The following is a 20,246-nucleotide window of genomic DNA, read 5'->3' as shown; positions in this document are numbered from 1 at the left end:
AACCTCAGTGTATACTAGGCAAGCCTTTTTAGACCCTGACTCCCACCTCTCCCGTTTTTGCTCCCATCTGTCTCCGGCTATGACCTGTTTTGATCCTGACCACGTCTGCTCTCCCGTTCTGGCTTACGACTCGTTTCCGACCCGACCACGCCTTGCTCTCCCAGTCCCAGCTACCGACAGGTTATTCTGTCCCTGACACCGCCATCGCTCGCTACGGAAAATCCACTTCTGTGTTTGAATCACAATCAGAGTACGAGAGCTACTTGCTTCCCGCGTTCAGTGAGCATCGGATCACAAGCACTGCCATCCCTCTTTCTTTCATTAAAATTATGAGAAAACGCGATTGGGTCTACCCTGAGTGCTGGTCGTGACGTGTATAGAAATAGAGAAGTAATAAAGACTAATATACAGATAATAGTACAAACACAATACAGAAGTACTACAAAAATAAAACTATGTAAATATTACAAAAATACTACAACAGAATCACTAGAAAATACAACAAAAATAGATAAATACAGTTACGGTAGTACTACAAAACTAAATATCTAATGAAGTTCTTTAAACATGAACTTAATATATTATTTTACTTTAGTTGTGGAAAGAATACATTTTTATTATGATTATAATTTAAAAAAAAAACTACAGTGATTAAATAATTAAATAATGAAATACAATATTTTTTCTTGGAAAAATGTAAATACCACTTTCTATCAGACCGACAAATAATTAAAAATTCCATTAAATTTAATTACTTTGACAATACTCACACTTGTGTTACCTGGTATCTATTATCGAGCTTTCCACAGCATGACAAATTTTGCATTAGGCCTATTGGAGAGGAAAGAATATCGATTTTTTTAAGCCAGACATGTTAGATGAGTTAAATTTGCCCGTTCATTCACTGAGTATCTTACCTCTTTTATTAACACTATTGTCGCCTGATAATAAACCCATTTCTCCCACAATCTTGTTGTGCCTCTCTGGCTCGAATTATTGAAACGTCAGCTTTCGCGGTTAATCTGTTCCATAACCACCCTTAGAAACTCATTCACTGCCACAACATATTAGAATGTATTCAGAAGCATTGTCTGAGTGCCAAAACATAAAAATATGTTTATTTTTTGTTCTATTTTATATATATATATATATATATATATATATATATATATATATATATATATATATATATATATATTTTTTTTTTTTTTTTATATATATTACACAGTAAACTTGGCGACACTCATCAGTAAGTATTAGCCCTCTTGGAATGATTTCAGTATGAAAAATCACGATTAGATGGCAGGAGTGGAGTTGGTCGGATCTTCACATCCAGGGAGCCCCCACTTCCTCATATTGCTTCCAGTATCCAGCAAATGAAAGTGGGTAGGCAGCCCATAAAGCAAAAAAAGCAAACTTTTTTCTAGCTAGCCATCTGGCTACCTTTTTAGCTTTGTATCTTGCTATCTTCCTACATTTGTAGGTATTTAGCAACCTATCTAAATAGCTTTTTACATTTCTTGTACACTATCTAGCTAGCACATTAGCTTTTTTTTGCTAGTTGTCAAACTAAATGTTGGCTATTTATTTTTTTTATTTTTTTAGCTTTCTATCTGGCTATTTATTTGGCAATTTACTCTTTTACCTAGCTATCTAGCTCCCTTTTAGTTTTTTACCCATTTAATTTTCTTGGTAACTATCAAGCTACGTTTTAGCCATTTGGCAAACCATCTAGCCAATATGCTATTTTAGCGTATACCTAAACATTGATCATTTTTAAACTATGTAGTTAACAAAGGTAAATGTCATTGTAAAAAACTAAAATATATAACATTTAAACCATTTACTGTACTTTTTAGCAGGGCTCCAAATGCAGACACACCATTTTCGTAATTCACAATTATTTATTTGATTTGTTGTTGTCACTGTTTTCCACTTTTCCTTCTCCTTATCAGCCATTACTATGGGCAGAAAAGGGAAATAAAACCAACAAAATCACAAACCAATGAGATGTGTTTCCTCTCAAAAGTGCCATAAGACGGGGCAGGTATAACACATTTAGCAGGACATTATCCCCATCAGCACGGCGGATGGGTGGTTAGCGCGCAGCCCCACTTTGCCGAGGTTCAGCCTTCAAGTTCAGGTACCGCAGCCACCCTCGGTGCAGTTTGCATGTTTTTCCTGTGCCTGCGTGGGTTTTCTTCCGCATTACTGAAAATATGCATGTCAGTTTGATTGGCCGGTCCAAATTGTCCCTAGGTGTGAATGAACGAGTGAGAGTTCTGTCCCTGTGTGCCCTGCAACTGACTGGCAACCGAATTAGGGTGTCCCCTGCCCACTGCCTGAAGATGACGAGGATGGGCTCCAACACACCCACAACCCTATTGAGGATTAGCAGTGCACATAATGGATGGATTAATTATCCCCATCTACTATTAAGGTACGGGTCTCCAACCTGGTTCCCCCTAAAGACAGAAGAGTTGCTCGTGGACCAGTTCTGAAAACAGCTCACCAGTCCTGAGTCCTCATTGTGGTTTTCTAGTAAAACTATTTTTTTTAGTGGTCGACTGAATCTATTTAACCACACTTCAAATATTTGGCCTGGTAATAACATAGTAATACCGTAGTAATAACCTAGTGACGACATAGAAAAATCATGCTAAGTTGTTATTTTAGAAACGCATATCAAAAAGTGTCTTTTGTGTTAAAAAGTAACAAGAAGAAGCTTTTGCTTTGAAAAAGGTTGGAGGCCCCTCTGTTAAGGAGAGTAAATGACCCTCCCTTATCTTCTTCTGAGCATTATTTTTCCATTACAAAGGCTCGCAATCCACTAAAAACAAGTACGCAATCCACTTTTGGGTCCCGGACCCACCAGTTGAGATACCCTGGACTAGAGAGTTAACTTATTTCCCATCATAACCAAATATTCATGACGAAGCGTTTGTGTGTTTTATTATAATGCCCGACATGCTAATGTTGGCTAGTGCTGAATAAAACAAAGAACAGATGGAGAAGCACCTGTGGGAGATTCACATTTCCGGCCGACCAATCAGCAGCGCTGCTGGGAGCTTTGTATAAATAATGGTCATGTTTATTTCATGGGAGCATGTATATTTAACAAGCGTGTATTACGTACGCGGCTATGATGTATGAATGCTGACAACAGTCCTTGACATTATATGCGCGGTTACTCTTTGGCCCTGCGGTAAATCCGCGGGTTGTGTGTTTGAAACCAAAACAAAACAAAGGAAATCTCGTGTGGAACAAGGTCAAAGCTTTTGTGTACTTAATCATGAGCTTTGTGCGAACAGTATCATGGTTTTTCTTGGCTTAGAATTTGTATTGTTGCTGTTTATTTTCAAGAAACGTTTGTGCTTTGTCGCTATATCTCCATGTTTTGTGTTGCTTACTGTTGATTGGTTTATTGTGGTCACATGATAAAGGTAATCAGGAAGTGCTACCAAGTCAAATCATGTTTATTTGTTCATCCCTAAATCCATACCTGTCAACCTGTACGTATTTGCCATACAAAGTACGTTTATTATGGCATTTTAAGTCGTGTACGACATACTAGAAAATATGTACGGGAAAACGCAAATTTGTCAATTTAGGTACCATCCGGTATAGACCGAAACAGCAAATCAATCAAGTCAAACGAGTTCGCTGCGGCAGCCTCTATCTCGGTATCGTTTTTTTCGTTGCCAATGAAGCGAGTGGCTTGATGCTACTGTGCGCATGCCTCTGCCGCCTGGGGATTTCCCATCATGCATCATTCCGTGGTAGTTGTGTAGTGAAAGGAAGTCAGTCTCTTTTTAGAAAACCGGCTTTTTCGGCTCAACTCATTAAAGAGAGACAGTTCTCAAACGGCTGACTTTTTTGACGCATTATATTATGAATTATTATGTTGTTTAAAGAAGGTAAGAAAAAACAAAGTATAAAAGGAGAAAATGAAAAAAGACAGGTTTATGGTTATCCCTTTAATAAGTACATTACCAACAATAATTTAATGCAGAAAATGAATTAATAATTTGAATAAGAAAATGTATTATTCTACTTAATTATAGTTGCAAGTATTTTTCCTTCTACAGTGAACGTCCAAGCTACTTAATTTTTTAACGTTTTTATGATAAACTTCATTCATGTTGAGCAACTCAGCATCTCACAACAAAATGTTAATTAACAATATATATGATATAACGAGACACATGTACAATATAACATGTTAAACTACATAAATAAAACATGGAAAAATGGAAGAATAAAATATGGTGTAAGATTATTTTGTATTTTGGGAAAATACGACAGTTTGTAAGGGCATGGAGCAATGGAGGTTGACATGTATGCTAAATCACAAGGAGTCTTAAGGGGCTGTACAGACTACGGACTGTTTTTACACCATCTCCTGATCTAAAACCTACATGAGGGCAAGGGAAAACTCAAAAACCTCAGCATGAGGACATGAAGGCATCTGGGTCCCGAATGGAGAGCACTCACAAACCTGCGGATTTCTTCTTGGTTCATTAGTAGACCAGCATTTTCCGAACTAGAAGAAGAAGAAGAAGAAGAGAAGAAGAGGCTCCGAGTAGAAACCATCCACCCATTATCTGCACCGCTTATCCTCAGTAGGGTCGCGGGGGTGCTGGAGCCCATCCCAGCCATCTTCAGGCAGTGGGCGGGGGACACCCTGAACTAGCTGCCAGCCAGTCGCAGGGCACACGGGGACAGACAACTCATTCGCTCTTTCACACCTAGGGATAATTTGGACCAGCCAATTAACCTGCTATGCATGTTTTTGGAATGTGGGAGGAAACCGGAGTGCCCGGAGGAAACGACAACACGGGGAGAACAGGCAAACTCCACACAGGAAGGTTGGTAGCTGGATTTGAACCCATGACCTCAGAACTGTGCTGCACATGCGCTAACCACTACGCCGCCGTGCTGCCCTCCGAGTAGAAACATAGGGGGAAATTAAATCTGAGAGATATGAAAGGGCAGGTCCATGCATAATCTTGTATATCAACAGAACCTTAAAATCACATCTAAAACTAACAGGGATCCAGTGCAGGTCAGCCTAAACCTCGGAGTAATGTAAAGTAAAACTTCTTGTCTTAGTTAAAAGCTTCGCTGCAGAATTTTGTACTAGCTGCAGGCTTTTTCTACTTTTCTACTTTTTATAGCCGTGGAAAATATTTTGACTGTATGTTTACAGTTTCATCTAATAAGTAAAAATTGTAAAATGTTGATTTCATCATATTTTGAATAAAATTAATTCCACAGAAAATGAACTTTTAGAACATAGTAGTTTTCTCTTTACCATCTGGCATGTTGATGCTAATGTCGCTAAAACAGGAATTTTCCTGTTTTCAGTTGCTAACAGTTGATAAACTTAGCCCTGGAAACGGGTTTAAGTGTATCTTGCAGTTTTAGTTAATATGTAAGAACAGTAAAATGCTGATATTTTCATATTCCAAATAATATTGTTTCCACAGAAAATGGAACTTTTAGAAGTTAGTTGTCTACTTTTACCGAACGTGTTGATGCTAATGTCGCTCAAAGCAGGAATTTCACCGTTTTCAGTTGCTAACAGTTGATTAATTTAGCCCTGGAAAGGGGTTTAAGTGCATCTTATAGTTTTATTTAATATGTAAGAACTGTTAAATGCTGATATTGTCATATTCTGAATAATATTCTTTCCACAGAAAATGGAACTTTTAAAAGTTAGTTGTATACTTTTACCAAACGTGGTGATGCTAATGTTTTGCAACCAAAAATATCGGCCAAAGAGTCTTTCGCTGTTGTCGTTCCGGCCGCCTATTGGCTTCGGCCATGATACGTAGATATTGTGACTATGGTAGGCGTGGCTTAGCGCTCACTGTTGGATCTATGAATAATCATAAACCCCATGGAAAGGAAGTTTGCATTTAAAGTGTATAAGCATCCCTGCCAGTCTAATAAACAAGGAATTTTGACGTCTATAGCCGTCAATGGCACTGAACTTACTAAAGAGCCTATATCTCTTTGCAACGCAATCCCTTTTTTCTTAACAACCATTCTATTCATCCCAAGCATATTTCATTGCCAATCACTCTCAACTCGTGTCACACATTCAATGACTCGCTAACGCGTTAGCTATGGCCCTCGCCGCACCCCGACGTGCGCTACGACGACTAGCTTTTGGATAAGAGTTCCTGACAGCTGCGCAACAACGCTAATGGCTGCTCTCCTGTAGGGAGCCGGCGTGTCGTCAGCTCAGCTATTGCCCGTTAAAACTTTACGGTGGTAATGTATGCAAACACCAATTGCGTTCATTTCCAACCGGGTCCCAGTAGGTAGGCCTTAAACTTGCTCGCTAACTTGCATCACAAATGACTCTGCTGGCACATAATGCCTTTTTATCACTCATAATCCGGCCAACAAGCTCATTTAGATCCATTGTTTGCGCGGATCAAAGTCATTTTGTACCCGTTTCCAGGTCTCTGTATATTAAATTCCATATCAACTGTTTTTTTGACGATTGAGGTAAGATCAGGCCTAAAAAATCCAGCCCAAGCCCAGCCAACTGACTTGATTTGCAGGACTGAACCTGAAGCGAACACAAAAATTAATATTGTAATTAGAGGTAAGATCGGGCCCAAAAAAAGCACCCGAGCCCGACGCAGGCCCGAGGGGTATTAAACCCGACCCGGACCGAGCCGGACTAATTAACTGGATTTGCTGGCCCGGCCCGAGGGGGCCCGAAATTACATATTTTATTTATAAGGAGGGGTGATTTATGATAACAAATTAAACTCTGCCTTTTGTTACAACATCTAGGCCTAAGTTAAATAAAACTGTATAAACATTTACATCTTTTATATTTCTGTGTCTGCACTGCAGATGTTACATTAAGCGACAATCTGTCATTGACGTTTTTTTTTTTTTTGAGGTAGCGAAAACATTTAAGGGCGTCCGTCATTTTGACGACTTGATCATTGGGCCATAATCCACAGCAGCAGTAGTAGTACGTCCTTAAGATTTTAGCGCGGCACTATCATTGAGGGGGTGTTGACGTGTTGTGCCCTTTTCCGACTCCTATGAAAATGTCACCAACGTCAATGTACACTTCCGACAAAAGCGATCGTATTCTATATAAAACGCTTATTAAAACTCTTACCAGAGTGCGTTTTCCTCGTCAGTTCTCCTCTCTTGAGTTTATCCTTAACTTCTTGTTGGTCCGACTCCATATCGGGGATACCAGGCCAAAATCACGCGAATTTGCGGAGGGGAAGATTATTAAGAGGACAGCATTCACGTCACGTCACGTGCACAGAGCATGCTCTGGCTCCGTTAAAAGCAATTACAGCTCCTTCTCCGTTTTATCCAAATTATTTATTTTATAACAAGTATTCCTTGGTCTAATATCCATACATAGTTTAAGTATATATTTTTAATGAACATATATTTATAATTATTAATTAATTTAAAAAAAAAAAAAAAAAAACGAACCGTATGACTGACATTTCAGGCCCGACCCGGCCCGAAATTGCCTCGGGTTCGGGTTCGGGTTCGGGTTCGGGCTCGGGCCATGAATCTTAGCTCTAATTGTAATTGTGGACTTGGGAGGATGGAAGGTGATTTAAGATGACAAATGTAAGCTTGTCTTTTGTAACAAAATCTAAGTTAGACAAGGCTGTATAAACTTATACATCTTATATATTTCTATGTCTGCAGAGGCTAAATGACAATTTTCAGTCATTGACTGAGTTGGCGGGAAAAATTTAGGGCCGTTCTTCATTTTGACGGCCTGAAAGTAGGGCCATAATCCAAAGCAGTAGTACGTCCTTAAGGATAAAGCGCAATACTTTAAGTGAGAGAGACAAAGAAGAACAATGACGGATCAATGATAGACAGAGATAAACTGGAGATAAATTGACGAGTACAGTACTTGTTGTGATGGGGCAAGTTCTACTTTTTTGCAGACCACAGTCTCTCCTGGCCAAAACTAATCCTAGCCTCGGAATGCCTGAACGCACTTGTTGTGACAAGATACTAATTCAATCCCAATATATCTTGGACATCATGACCCATGCCACTAGCTCTAGAAAAAAAAAGTCAGCAAGAGAGAAGCCCGGCCCGACCTGACCGCAATGATTGACATGGTTTAAGATTATACCTCTGTTAGCTGATTATAGCATAAAGAGTTGTTCGAATGGTAATTCGTATTCCTTCGACATATCTCAGTTCCACTTTCGTAAATGTTGGCGTCGGTAAAACCACCAGTACACTAAAACCAATCGTAAAACTGCCTTCAATTTCCTGGACGCTGATTGGAGCATTCCAAATTAATCATTAATATGGTTAGTGACAAAGTATCCATCCATCCATCCATTGTCTTCCGCTTATCCGAGGTCAGGTCGCGGGGGCAGCAGCGTTAAAAGGGAAGCCCAGACATCCCTATCCCCAGCCACCTCCTCCAGCTCATCCGACGGGACACCGAGGCGTTCCCAAGCCAGCCGAGAGACATAGTCTCTCCAACGTGTCCTGGGCCGCCCCCGGGGCCTCCTGTCGGTGGGACATGCCCGGAACACCTCCCGAGGGAGGCGTCCAGGAGGCATCCTTATTAGATGCCCGAGCCATCTCAACTGGCTCCTCTCAACGCGGAGGAGCAGTGGCTCTACAACGAGTTCCTCCCGGATGACTGAGCTTCTCACCCTGTCTCTATGGGAGAACCCAGCCACCCTGCGGAGGAAACTCATTTCAGCCACTTGTATCCGGGATCGAGTTCTTTCGGTCATGACCCAAAGTTCATGACCATAGGTGAGGGTAGGAACGTAGATCTACTGGTAGATCGAGAGCTTTGCCTTTCGGCTCAGCTCCCTCTTCACCACGACAGACCGGTACAGGGTCCGAATGATGGCAGACGCTGCACCGACCCGTCTGTCGATCTCCCGTTCCATCCTACCCTCACTCGTGAACAAGACCCCAAGATACTTGAACTCCTCCACTTGGGGCAAGACCTCCTCCCCGACCCGGAGGGAGCATACCACCCTTTTCCGACTGAGAACCATGGCCTCGGACTTGGAGGTGCTGATCCCCATCCCGCCCGCTTCACACTCGGCTGCGAATCGCTCCAGCGAGAGCTGAAGATCACGGCCTGAGGAAGCCAACAGCACCACGTCATCTGCAAAAAGCAGTGACGCAATGCTGAGGCCCCCAAACCGGACTCCATCCCCGCCAAGGCTGCGCCTAGAAATTCTGTCCATAAAAGTTATGAACAGAATCGGTGACAAAGGGCAGCCCTGGCGGAGCCCAACCCTCACCGGGAACGAATCCGACTTAGTGCCGGCAATGCGGACCAGACTCTGGCACGGGGCATACAGGGACCGCACAGCCCGGATAAGACTGTGCGGTACCCCATACTCCCGAAGCACCCCCCACAGGGCCTCCCGAGGAACACGGTCGAATGCCTTCTCCAAGTCCACAAAACTCATGTAGACCGGACAGGCAAACTCCCATGCACCCTCAAAGACCCTGAAGAGTGTATAGAGCTGGTCCAGTGTTCCACGGCCAGGACGAAAACCACACTGTTCCTCCTGAATCTGAGATTCGACTTCCTGGCGGACCCTCCTCTCCAGTACCCCTGAATAGACCTTACCAGGGAGGCTGAGAAGTGTGATTCCCCTGTAGTTGGAACACACTCTCCGGTCCCCCTTCTTAAAGACGGGAACCACCACCCCAGTCTGCCAGTCCAGAGGCACTGTCCCCGATGTCCACGCGATGTTGCAGAGGCGCGTCAACCATGACACGCCCACATCATCCAGAGCCTTAATGAAGTCCGGGCGGATCTCATCGACCCCCGGGGCCCTGCCACCGAGGAGTTTTTTGACGACCTCGGTGACTTCAACCCCAGTGATACGAGAGCCCAACCCAGAGTCCTCAGGCTCTGCTTCCCCAGAGGAAGACGTGCCGGTGGCATTGAGGAGGTCTTCGAAGTACTCCGCCCACCGATTCACAACGTCCCGGGTCGAGGTCAGCAGCGCCCCATCGGCACTATACACAGTGTCAAAGGCACACCGCTTCCCCCCCCTAAGACGTCGGATGGTGGACCAGAATTTCCTCGAAGCCGTTCGGAAGTCGGCTTCCATGGCCTCGCCAAACTCCTCCCATGCCCGAGTTTTTGCCTCGGCAACCGCCAAAGCCGCATTCCGCTTGGCCAGCCGATACCTGCCAGCTGCTTCCAGAGTCCCACAGGCCAGGAAGGCCCGATAAGACTCCTTCTTCAGCTTAACGGCATCCCTCACCGCCGGTGACCACCAACGGGTCTGAGGGTTGCCGCCGCGGCAGGCACCGACTACCTTGCGGCCACAGCTCCGATCAGCCGCCTCGACAATGGAGGCGCGGAACATGGTCCACTCGGACTCAATGTCCCCCGCCTCCCTCGGGACATGGGCGAAGTTCTGCCGGAGGTGTGAATTGAAACTTCTTCTGACAGGAGATTCTGCCAGCCGTTCCCAACAGACCCTCACAACACGCTTGGGTCTGCCGGGTCGGGCCGGCATCTTCCCCCACCATCGAAGCCAACTCACCACCAGGTGGTGATCAGTTGACAGTTCCGCCCCTCTCTTCACCCGAGTGTCCAGAACATGCGGCCGCAGGTCCGACGAAACGATGACAAAGTCGATCATCGAACTACGGCCTAGGGTGTCCTGGTGCCAAGTGCACATATGGACACCCTTATGTCTGAACATGGTGTTCATTATGGATAGACCGTGACGAGCACAGAAGTCCAATAACGAAACACCACTCGGGTTCAGGTCAGGGGGGCCGTTCTTCCCAATCACGCCCCTCCAGGTCTCACTGTCATTGCCCACGTGAGCGTTGAAGTCTCCCAGCAGTACGAGGGAGTCCCCAGGGGGCGCGCTCTCAAGCACACCCTCTAAGGACCCCAAGAAGGGTGGGTACTCCGAACTGCTATTTGGTGCATAAGCACAAACAACAGTCAGGACCCGTCCCCCCACCCGAAGGCGGAGGGAGGCTACCCTCTCGTCTACCGGGGTGAACCCCAACGTACAGGCGCCGAGCCGTGGAACAATTAATATGCCCACACCGGCTCTGCGCCTCTCACCACGGGCAACTCCAGAGTGGAAGAGAGTCCAACCCCTCTCGAGAGGACTGGTACCAGAGCCCAAGCCGTGCGTAGAGGTGAGTCCGACTATATCTAGTCGGAATTTCTCAACCTCACGCACCAACTCGGGCTCCTTCCCTGCCAGAGAGGTAACGTTCCATGTCCCAAAAGCCAGTTTCTGTAGCCGGGGATCGTCGCGCCATGGACCCCTCCCTTGGCTGCTACCCAGCTCTCTGCGCACCCGACCCCTTTGGCCCCTCCTACAGGTGGTGAGCCCATGGGAAGAGGGTCCCACGTCGTCCCTTCGGGCTGTGCCCGGCCGGCCCCCGTGGGTAAGGGTCCGGCCTCCAGGCGCTCGCCAGCGGACCCCACCTCCAGGCCTGGCTCCAGAAGGGGGCCCCGGTAACCCGCGTCCGGGCGAGGGAAATCGAGGACCAAAGTTTTGTCTCATCATTAGGGGTCTTCTGACAAAGTAGTTACCACTTAATACATGCCATAGTTGAACAATCTGCCAATCTGGGAAAGCACAAGTGTACACGTGCTGAACGTGGCTTACCAGAATCATAGAATTACACTACATATGGATGAATACAACTGTAACATCCACTCTATATGGACCCTAATATTTTCGGCATACGAGCAGAAAAAAAAACAGAAATGCCCTGGAGATATTAATCAACACACAGGTTTTTTAGCAAGTAAGCCAGGGTTTGCATTTATCCATAGCTCTGTACTGCAAATGCAGTTATGAACAGGTATAAACTGAACCTTTTTTGTGGAATAGACGATGTAGAAATGGTTGATTTTTAAAGTTTCGCTAAAACCCAGAAGCCAGACCAAGCTCAATGTTGCAAAGATGCTAGCTTAATTGCTGAGAGTAATTAGAGGGTGTAAAAAAGCTTGTTACATTTGAGAGATGAAGATAAAAAAAACAATGGTTAATTTCTCTTATAATAGATTTATCACTTTGACAACTGTGATATTCCATATCTTGGATGTCTGATGTTTTCTAGCTAGGTGTGTTTGAAACCTAGGTTTTCTTTCCTAAGTCTGATTCAGATGGAAGACATATGTTGCCGTCTTCTCTTATATTGATAATTACGTAAAAATCGAAAATAGACTTGTGTTTATGAAAATTGTGTATGATCCACTACATAAGCTGTATCAAAATTTTTAAGAACAATAATTTACTTTAATGAGAGGTTATATTTCAAGAATTTTAACTGTTTCTAAAGAACTTTTATAGTTTTTCATGATCATATTTGGATGTAGAAAATCTAGTTAAATTAGAATAACCAGAGCAACATATTTTTAGGGTTCGTACACTTTTTTCAAGGCCAAATTCAACCACTTATTAAGCACTTTCAAGGCCAATTTTTCCAGTACCTTCAAGGGAAGTAATCCAGTGCCAATTGAAAGAATGATTTTTTGTTGTTGTTGACTTTGATGACTGAAATAATGTCGCTATCATGCTGCTAGCACATACACTGTTTTGAGCTGTTCTTATCTATAATCTGTGTCAATAGGCTGCTATAAACTGAAACAAATTCTGCCATTCTGCTTCAACAATACACGCACACCTTGGCTACACTTGTTTCCAAACATGGGAAAGGCTTTATAGAATTTGGGTAGTAATTGAGTTCAATATGGAAGAGGGGAAAAAAGTACTGTATGTATGTAAAGCAAACATGTGAGCCGAATTTGGACTCATTTTAATGATAGTGATTGCAGGGTGCATTCAACCTTTCAATTTTAGAAACTGTTTATCGTTTGCCTTTTTTGTATTACTTGTTTTAATGTATATTTTTCATGTGTATTTAAGAGGACCTGTGTCAAAATTTGGTGGACTTTTAAATAATTGTTTTATTTATTATTTTTTTTTTCATTTTATAATTTTTTCTTATTTCACGAAACATTTGAGTTCATTAAAACAAGACATCTAAGAGTATGGAGCACGGTTGCCATGACGCCTAATTGGCCCCGCCCGTGTGGCGCCAGCTGCGGCTCGCTGACAGATTGGCTTTCCGTCTATTTAAGCGCAGTGCTCTCACTTTTCCTTGGTAAGTCCGTCAACAAACCTCTGCCCCACGTGGGTTCTGACTCGGTCCTGTTTTCCTGTTGGTATATCCTGTCCGGTAATGTTCCCATTTGTTTGGTCCTGTTTAATATTGGTTTTCAGTTTCGTTCACGTCTATTTTTGTCCTGTTTATTATTCTCTCCAGTTTTCGTTCCCATCTAGTTTGTCCGGTTTAATTTCGATATCCTGTTTCATTATCAATCGTGTCTGTCCGGTCCTGCTCGGGCAATTGGAATCGATCTCGTCGGTCTCTGGCTTCCTGTCTTTCCACGCCAGACCGCTGCCTGACGTGCGTGACTCCCAATTTCCCCCTAAAATAAAAGCTTGTGTGAGAAACGTCACGCATTTGGGTCCTGATCCTGTTCCGATTCTTGACACCTCATCGTTTTTTGTATATAAATATATGTCCAGGTTGTGGCGGATTTGCATAATATGATGGTGACAGTTATATAACAACAATGTTCAACAATAGCAATAACACTAGACATATAGTTGATAACGATAACAATAACGTAATAGTCAAATACTTAATAATAGTCAGGTACTTTTTTTTAATCGAAGAGAATATATGAGAACAATTGGATAGGCCTACATTATCTTTTTCCATCATGTATTCCCGAGGTATTGGATTTGAGATCGTATGAAACAAAAAAATCGAATCATGTTTCTTAACCCAACAGGGCCTATGACTCAAAACGATTGCCCACTAATGTAAAATACAATATTAGCATTTCATGATTTCAATTAGATCCAAGTGTTAATGGAATGCCAAACAGTTTTGCTTTATTATTATTAAAAGAAATGTTCAAACACAGTCACATTGCTTGCCACAAAACACCAAAAATTGAAAATAGTTTTTCTTGCAACAAGGTTTGAGTAACTCCATATTGATCGCCAGGGAGGAGCAGGACGGGGCTTCGAAATACTGTTTCTTGGGCCGACCTTGGAGATGTTTTGGATGTCGGGATGTCTCCTGCGAGCTCATTGACATTCCGCAGGCTCCTCTGACAGCATACATATGAAATGTGATGAGAATGGCAAAACGCACAATATCGATATCTGAACGTCGGCTCCGCGCGTCCATTTGTATGCACTGCTATCAGTTTATTGGGCGGAGTTTGAATTCATGGCGCTACACTGCAGTGCCCAGGATAAACAACTCGTAATCTCTCCGAATTCATTAAATACTAAGAAAAAAACATGACAAAATTATTGAAGAACTGCATGACTATTGGAACGGCAAAATACGTTATCTTTTACGGTAGTATTGCACCTTTCGAAGTTGGATTAGTTTAGATTGAAGTTTCATCCTCTTCTGGCTAAAAATGAGTATTTTTCAGAAGAAAAATAAGTCCAAAGTCTATCTATCTATCTGTCTTGGTCATATCCCTCAAGAGGGGTGAATGACAGCAAGAAAAACACGTATACAAAAACGAAGAAAAGAAAAAAAGGAAAAAGTAGCAAAAAACACAAAAAAATGACCATGGCCAACCCAAATGCCCAAACACCCAAACAAGTTAAGCACCTCGGTACCCAAGCTGGTCATGCTTTCGTCCCTCCAGATGAAACGGGACACGAGAAAGCGGCCATGTCACTTGGGTCAGGGTGACACAACACACTTTTCTGTTCAACAACGGGGCCCGACAGCTCTCACTGGTTTACCCCTGCCGCATCATACAGGTACCCTGCCCATCCCTTAGAACACATCTAAACATCCCACTATCCTTTTACAACACCTCTCCACTTATTCCTATCACCAACAAGAGCTCTAGCTTCCACTAGATTTAGACCTCTTTCCTGCAGTGCACTCATAAAACCATCCATCAACGTCAATCGCGGCCTTCCTCTTGGTCTCCTTCCATTTAATTTTGCTCTGTAGATCCTCTTCAACATTCGCTCTATATCCATCCTCTCCATGTGTCCAAACCAACCGGGTACTCTCTTATCCACACGCTTGCTCAGTTCCACTACTACTTCAGTTCTGGCTCTCACAATTTCATTTCTCAGTCTAAACTTGACAATCTTAACTCCAAAGTATAAGTTCAAAAATACGTAATTGCGTAGAAAAAAATAAAAGAATACACAAAATTATGCATGCACTTGCCCCCTCATATCTCTTAGATTTAATTCCCCTATGTTCCTGCTCTGAGCCATTGCTTGGAAAACGCTGGTCTACTAGTGATCCTAAGACACAAGAAGAATCCACGGATTTGAGAGCTTTCTCCATTGGTGCTGTCCTTGGTGCTGTGGAACGATCTGCCCTCTGAGATTTGAGGCTTAAAACACACTTATATTCAAGAGCTTATGAATGATGTTCACCTCAGGAAGCTATCAGACAGACATTCTGTTCTTACCTTTCATGTTTCATGATGTCTGTGCATTGGGCGCCAGGGGGGGGGGGGGGGGGGGGGGGTAATTGGGCGCCATGGCAACCGTGACAAATGGTATGATAGTAGGCTTTAGTCTGTACAGCCCTTTGAGACTTCTTGTGATTAAGGGCTAAACATGACTTAGCTTAACAAGTTGGAAAGTACTTGGCTTTTGTTTTTGTGTTTTTCAGTAAGGTGGTGCTCGTTACTGAAATAGAAATTGACAATGCTGGTTTCAGGTAGAAAAAACGATGATGCTGTTTTTTATCTCTGAAGACGACTTATTTCTGGCATAGAACAGACAAATGCACTTTCCAGCTAGAAAAGAAGATGCCATTTGTTTGTCAACAAAGAAGAGCAAAGGTTTCAGAAAAAAATAAATAAAATAATTCGGTTTTTGTCAAAGAAGATGGTGGTAATTTCTGGCATAGACACCATAGGGTTAGTGCCAAAGAATAGGGTTGAGGGTCTAGAGTTTGTAGTGTTAGGGTGAGTAAAAGACAACGCTAATTTCCAGCAAAGAAGACATCATTTTCCGTTGTATAAAAAGAGAAGGCCTATTTGTGTCATAAAGTGCTAGTTTTCACTTTCTTTTTTCGTATTTGTCAGGACCAGAACAGAGACAAGACCCACTTGCGTTGGGTTTCTCACAAGTTTTATTGGAACAAAGATTGCGCCCACGATCCGATTATTGCTGGACGCGGGAAGCAGGTCGCTCTGAACGTGGAACTGGATCTTCCGTGGCGAGCGATGGCGGTGTCGGGAACAGAATAACGTGTCAGTAGCTGGGACAGGAGAGCAAAAACGTGGTCGGGGACAAAAAGAGGTCGAAAGCTAGGACGGGAGAGTAAAAGTGGTCAGGATCAAAAACGGGTAGAAGCCGGGGGACAGACGGGAGCATAAACAGGTAACAGTCAGGGTCAAAAAAGGCTTGCCTAGTGTTAACTGAAGTTCGCAGACTGACTGACAAAAGGGGACAGAGGACTGGGTTTGAATAGGGACAGGGAGCCAATCTGAGTCCGAGCAGAAATGACAAATCTAGTCATTGTCAAAGAATAATTTGCATGTTCATGTTGTACAAAATAACACATCTTTCGATGTGAATGCTACACCATTAGTTTTCCAAAAAATAGGCTAATTTTTACCTTGAGAAGACAATGCCTGTTTCCTGCACAAACAAAAAGACCAGTTTCTGAAGAAGAAAACGCTCGTTTTAAGTTGATGAAGCAGCTAGTTTTCCATGTAAAACATAATAATGCTCATTTAGAGTAGGCTAGTCTTTGCACATAAAGGAAGACAGGCCAGGCTTTTTTTGCAGAGAAAATTGTAGTTTTTGGTTCAATCAAGACGCTAGGTTTCCACACTGTATAACGCCAAAGAACTCGCATGTGTTAAGTGGTACAAAAATAACTCTGGCTTTCCATGCAGAAACACAAAAAAGACTAGGTTTGTTTTCAGCGAAGAAGAACAGAGCAGTTTTTGGTGGAGAAGAAAATATTACCTTTTGCTCAAAGAGAGCAAGTAAAGTTTTAAATAGTACAGAAAACACTAGTATTTGTCAAAGAATAGGCTGTTTTTTACCCAGAGAAGATGGTGCCTGTTTTACTGAAGAAAATCGACCATTTTTTTTGGGTGCAGGAAAAAAAAGCTAGTTTACGTCAAAGGATAGACTAGTTGTCACGGTTGCCATGGCGCCCAATTGGCCCCGCCCGTGTGGCGACAGCTGCGGCTTGTTGACATATTGGCTTTCCTTCAATTCAAGTTCAGTGTTCTCACTCTCTGTTTTGTCAGTCCGTCAACGAACTTCTGCCCCGCAAGACGTGGGTTTCGACACGGTCCTGTTCCTGTTAGCATTTCTTCTCCGGTATTGTTCCTGTTAATTTTGTCCTGTTTAATTTTGGTGTCCAGTTTTGTTTTTGTCTATTTTTGTCCTGTTTATTATTTTCTCCAGTTTCCGTTCCCGTCTAGTTTGTCCTGTTAATTTTCTGTTTCATTATCTATCCTGCCTGTCCCGTCCTGTCCGTTATCGACCCCGTCTGTCCGATATCAACTCGGGCAATTGGTATGGATCTCGTCGGCCTCTGGCTTCCTGTCATTTCACGCCAGACTGCTCCCTAACTTGCATGATTCCCCATTTCCCGTAAAATAAAAGGCTTGTGTGAGAAAGTCACGCGTTTGGGTCCTGATCCTGACACTAGTTCCGTTTCCAGTGAGGACAGCCTGCTTTCAGGAGTGATTGGCAAGAAAAACCATACTAGTTTGCAGCATAGAAAGCTCAAGTATTCATTTTTTTAGCAACCCCAATTATTTTTTCTTTTTTTAAGAAAATCTTTCAGGATTAAGTATTTAGTCTTTACAGTCAGTGACATGCATTCATGTGTGTGTAATTATGCATATTTTCTTATTACTTATTATATCTGTTATCCATGTATTTATGAAAATTGAGACAGAGTTTCTTAAAAGGTAGTGACTGATTATGTCGAAATCCGGACGAAACTCTTCTTCCTGGTAAATGATGTCAACATTGAAGGTGGTAAAGGTAGAGCCTGGATCCAAAACTAAAAGTGATATCTTGACACCTCCGAACTTTAGCAAGCGACTCGACGGCAGATCGGAATCAGAATCCAAATGTCTTGACATTTAATTGCCACCTGTAGGTCACTGTCTTAGCCGCCTGAGCAGATCAGCTTATTAGAGCTGACAGATTCGTAGTCACTCTCACACGTCCACTTTCTCGCTTTTTTTCTTGCCATTCGTGGCAGCTGATGTATTTGTAAGTTCACCGGTTGGTAGGCAAAGGGATCTATTAGGTGCATTCAAAGTGGTAAATAATAGCAAAAAATATATTGTCGTCCTATATCGCAAAAAAATAACAGAATGTAAATGATTTTACATGTGTATACAGAGATCCTTTGGTTTTTATGGTTAATGGGGACCAGAAGCGGCTGCAAAGGGTGAAAATCTGTGACGTAGCGTCACACCTTCACAAAAGACCCCGTGGATTGAACTAACCTTAAGATTCCACCATTACGACTGACGTATCTCGTTTGTAAGTCTATATCTGACTGTAACAAAATAACAACAATATATTTACAAATAGTAACACACAGCACATAATTCCATTGAATGGCTAGTTTTATTGTCATTGCAGACGCTTCCCTACTTACTAACATTCGACTTACGCAAAACGGTAGATACGACAAAATGTTTACGGCAAGTCGAAAAATATCCGGACATTGCTGTAAGTTAGATTTTGTGCTTCTTTCCGCCGCCACCGGCGTGTGGCGCTATGAGAGCTCACTCAGCATCCACCCCGAAGAAGAAATCCGGCTTCTGCTTCCTAGTTGGTGTGTATACATCCTGCACTGTATCTCAAGCACGCTTAAAGCTTTGACGTTTTTATTGTTGAATATCTCGTGCATCCATTCAATTTGGTTGGGGTAAAGTGTTAAGAAGAGGCCAGCCGTTTCATTTGAAATGAAAGTGTAAAAAGAAAGCTTGATGCGGTTGAGAAAATGGTTGGATCGTTTTTTTTTTGTCCACTTTTTACCAAGGAGGAGGAAGTCGCCTAACTCTTCCAAAAGTAAGTTATACTTAACTTTATAGTCAAGTCAAGTCAAGTTTATGTCTTTCTATAGCTCGCACTCAAAACTTTCCAAAGTTATTTCTGAGTAAGATGAAGCCTACATTGTTAATTGTCATTTTTTATATATTTCTATAAATCACACTCAACCTTTTTCAAAGTCATTTTCTTGTAGGTAAAATATGATTTTTTTTAAACAGTAGTTGAAATCTTAACATGTCTTTAAACCATCAAAGCATTTGAGCTCGCTTAAAACCGCAACTGTGAATTTTTTAAATGTAACTCAACCCTTAAAATGTATTTAAATTTACAACACATTTGAGTTCCCCTAATTGTACATGTTTACTTTTATGTACTTCAACAGCTCTTACCCAACGCTTTCCAAACTAATTTGAGTGTCAGACAAAGGCGCTATTCTCGGAGGTAGCGCGAGCGTCATTAGCGTGGATTGTTCCCCCAGAGGAAATTGAACATTGTCATGGCTGGATTAGCTCTGTAATAGTGAGACATAGTTTGAATAGAGGTCAGCATCTCAAATGTCACGGAAATGAGGGAGGGGGAGAAGGGATGAAAGGAATTTCAAGCTCACTCAAAATGGCTTTATGCAAAGTCAAGGCAAAACATTAGCAACTTTAAGTGTGTGTGATTTGGTTCTGATTTGGTTTGCTTGCATAAGTATTCAACGTTTGGTCAAAATTCAGTTTCGCAGTGTCAGAAAATGATGAAACAATGTTAACACATGTGAAATGAATACTGTTATTTAAGTCAATCACATAGATATGTTATCTGACTGATACTGGTGGAATGTGAGGTTGGGGAGGGGGCTTTAGCTTGCATTACAGCATCAAAGGTTGCCGTGACAACTCCACCATAGAGGGTGTTCCCCTCCCTGGAGACTGGAACCGAAATCTGGTTCACGTCTCACCTCGCAAGGGCAGTCTGAATTTGGCCAGCCAGAAGGCAAGAGGGCATATCCTAACAAGAAGAACAGGACCAAACCCTGGCTGGTCCTGACCAAGTCTCAGCTCAAAAAGCAGCCAGAGAACCTTACCATGTCAGCAAGCCAAGCTTGATCAAGCTAGCGGCCAAACCGGTGGGACAAAGCCAGCGACC

The 20,246-nt window shown here is 42.7% G+C and overlaps 1 protein-coding gene and 1 long non-coding RNA gene across 4 annotated transcripts in view; both read right to left on the bottom strand.

The window, feature by feature from the left end:
• Nucleotides 1–20,246, bottom strand: part of LOC148363873 (uncharacterized) — a 120,088-nt gene that overhangs the window by 5,065 nt on the left and 94,777 nt on the right. The window contains exon 4 of one of the 3 annotated variants that reach the window (XR_015850623.1): nucleotides 16,250–16,384. The exons of the other annotated variants lie outside the window; for them this stretch is intronic. This is a non-coding gene — a long non-coding RNA (uncharacterized LOC148363873). Of the gene's footprint in view, nucleotides 1–16,249; nucleotides 16,385–20,246 lie in introns of those variants that run through there. 3 annotated transcript variants of the gene reach the window in all.
• LOC148363874 (protein CFDP2-like) lies at nucleotides 9,733–15,542 on the bottom strand. Its single transcript, XM_088337304.1, has 3 exons — nucleotides 15,536–15,542; nucleotides 10,048–11,026; nucleotides 9,733–10,015 (listed from the first exon to the last, which is right to left on the bottom strand). Exons 1-3 carry the CDS (start codon nucleotides 15,540–15,542, stop codon nucleotides 9,916–9,918), a joined length of 1,086 nt encoding a protein of 361 aa, XP_088193430.1. The 3' UTR covers nucleotides 9,733–9,915.

Source organism: Urocampus carinirostris, chromosome 6 (genome assembly GCF_059441175.1).
Source record: "Urocampus carinirostris isolate Australia breed hairy pipefish chromosome 6, RoL_Ucar_1.0, whole genome shotgun sequence".
NCBI classification, from domain to species: Eukaryota; Metazoa; Chordata; class Actinopteri; order Syngnathiformes; family Syngnathidae; genus Urocampus; species Urocampus carinirostris.
Note: the sequence above shows the minus strand (reverse complement) of the source record. Positions and strands in the feature narration are given on the sequence as shown.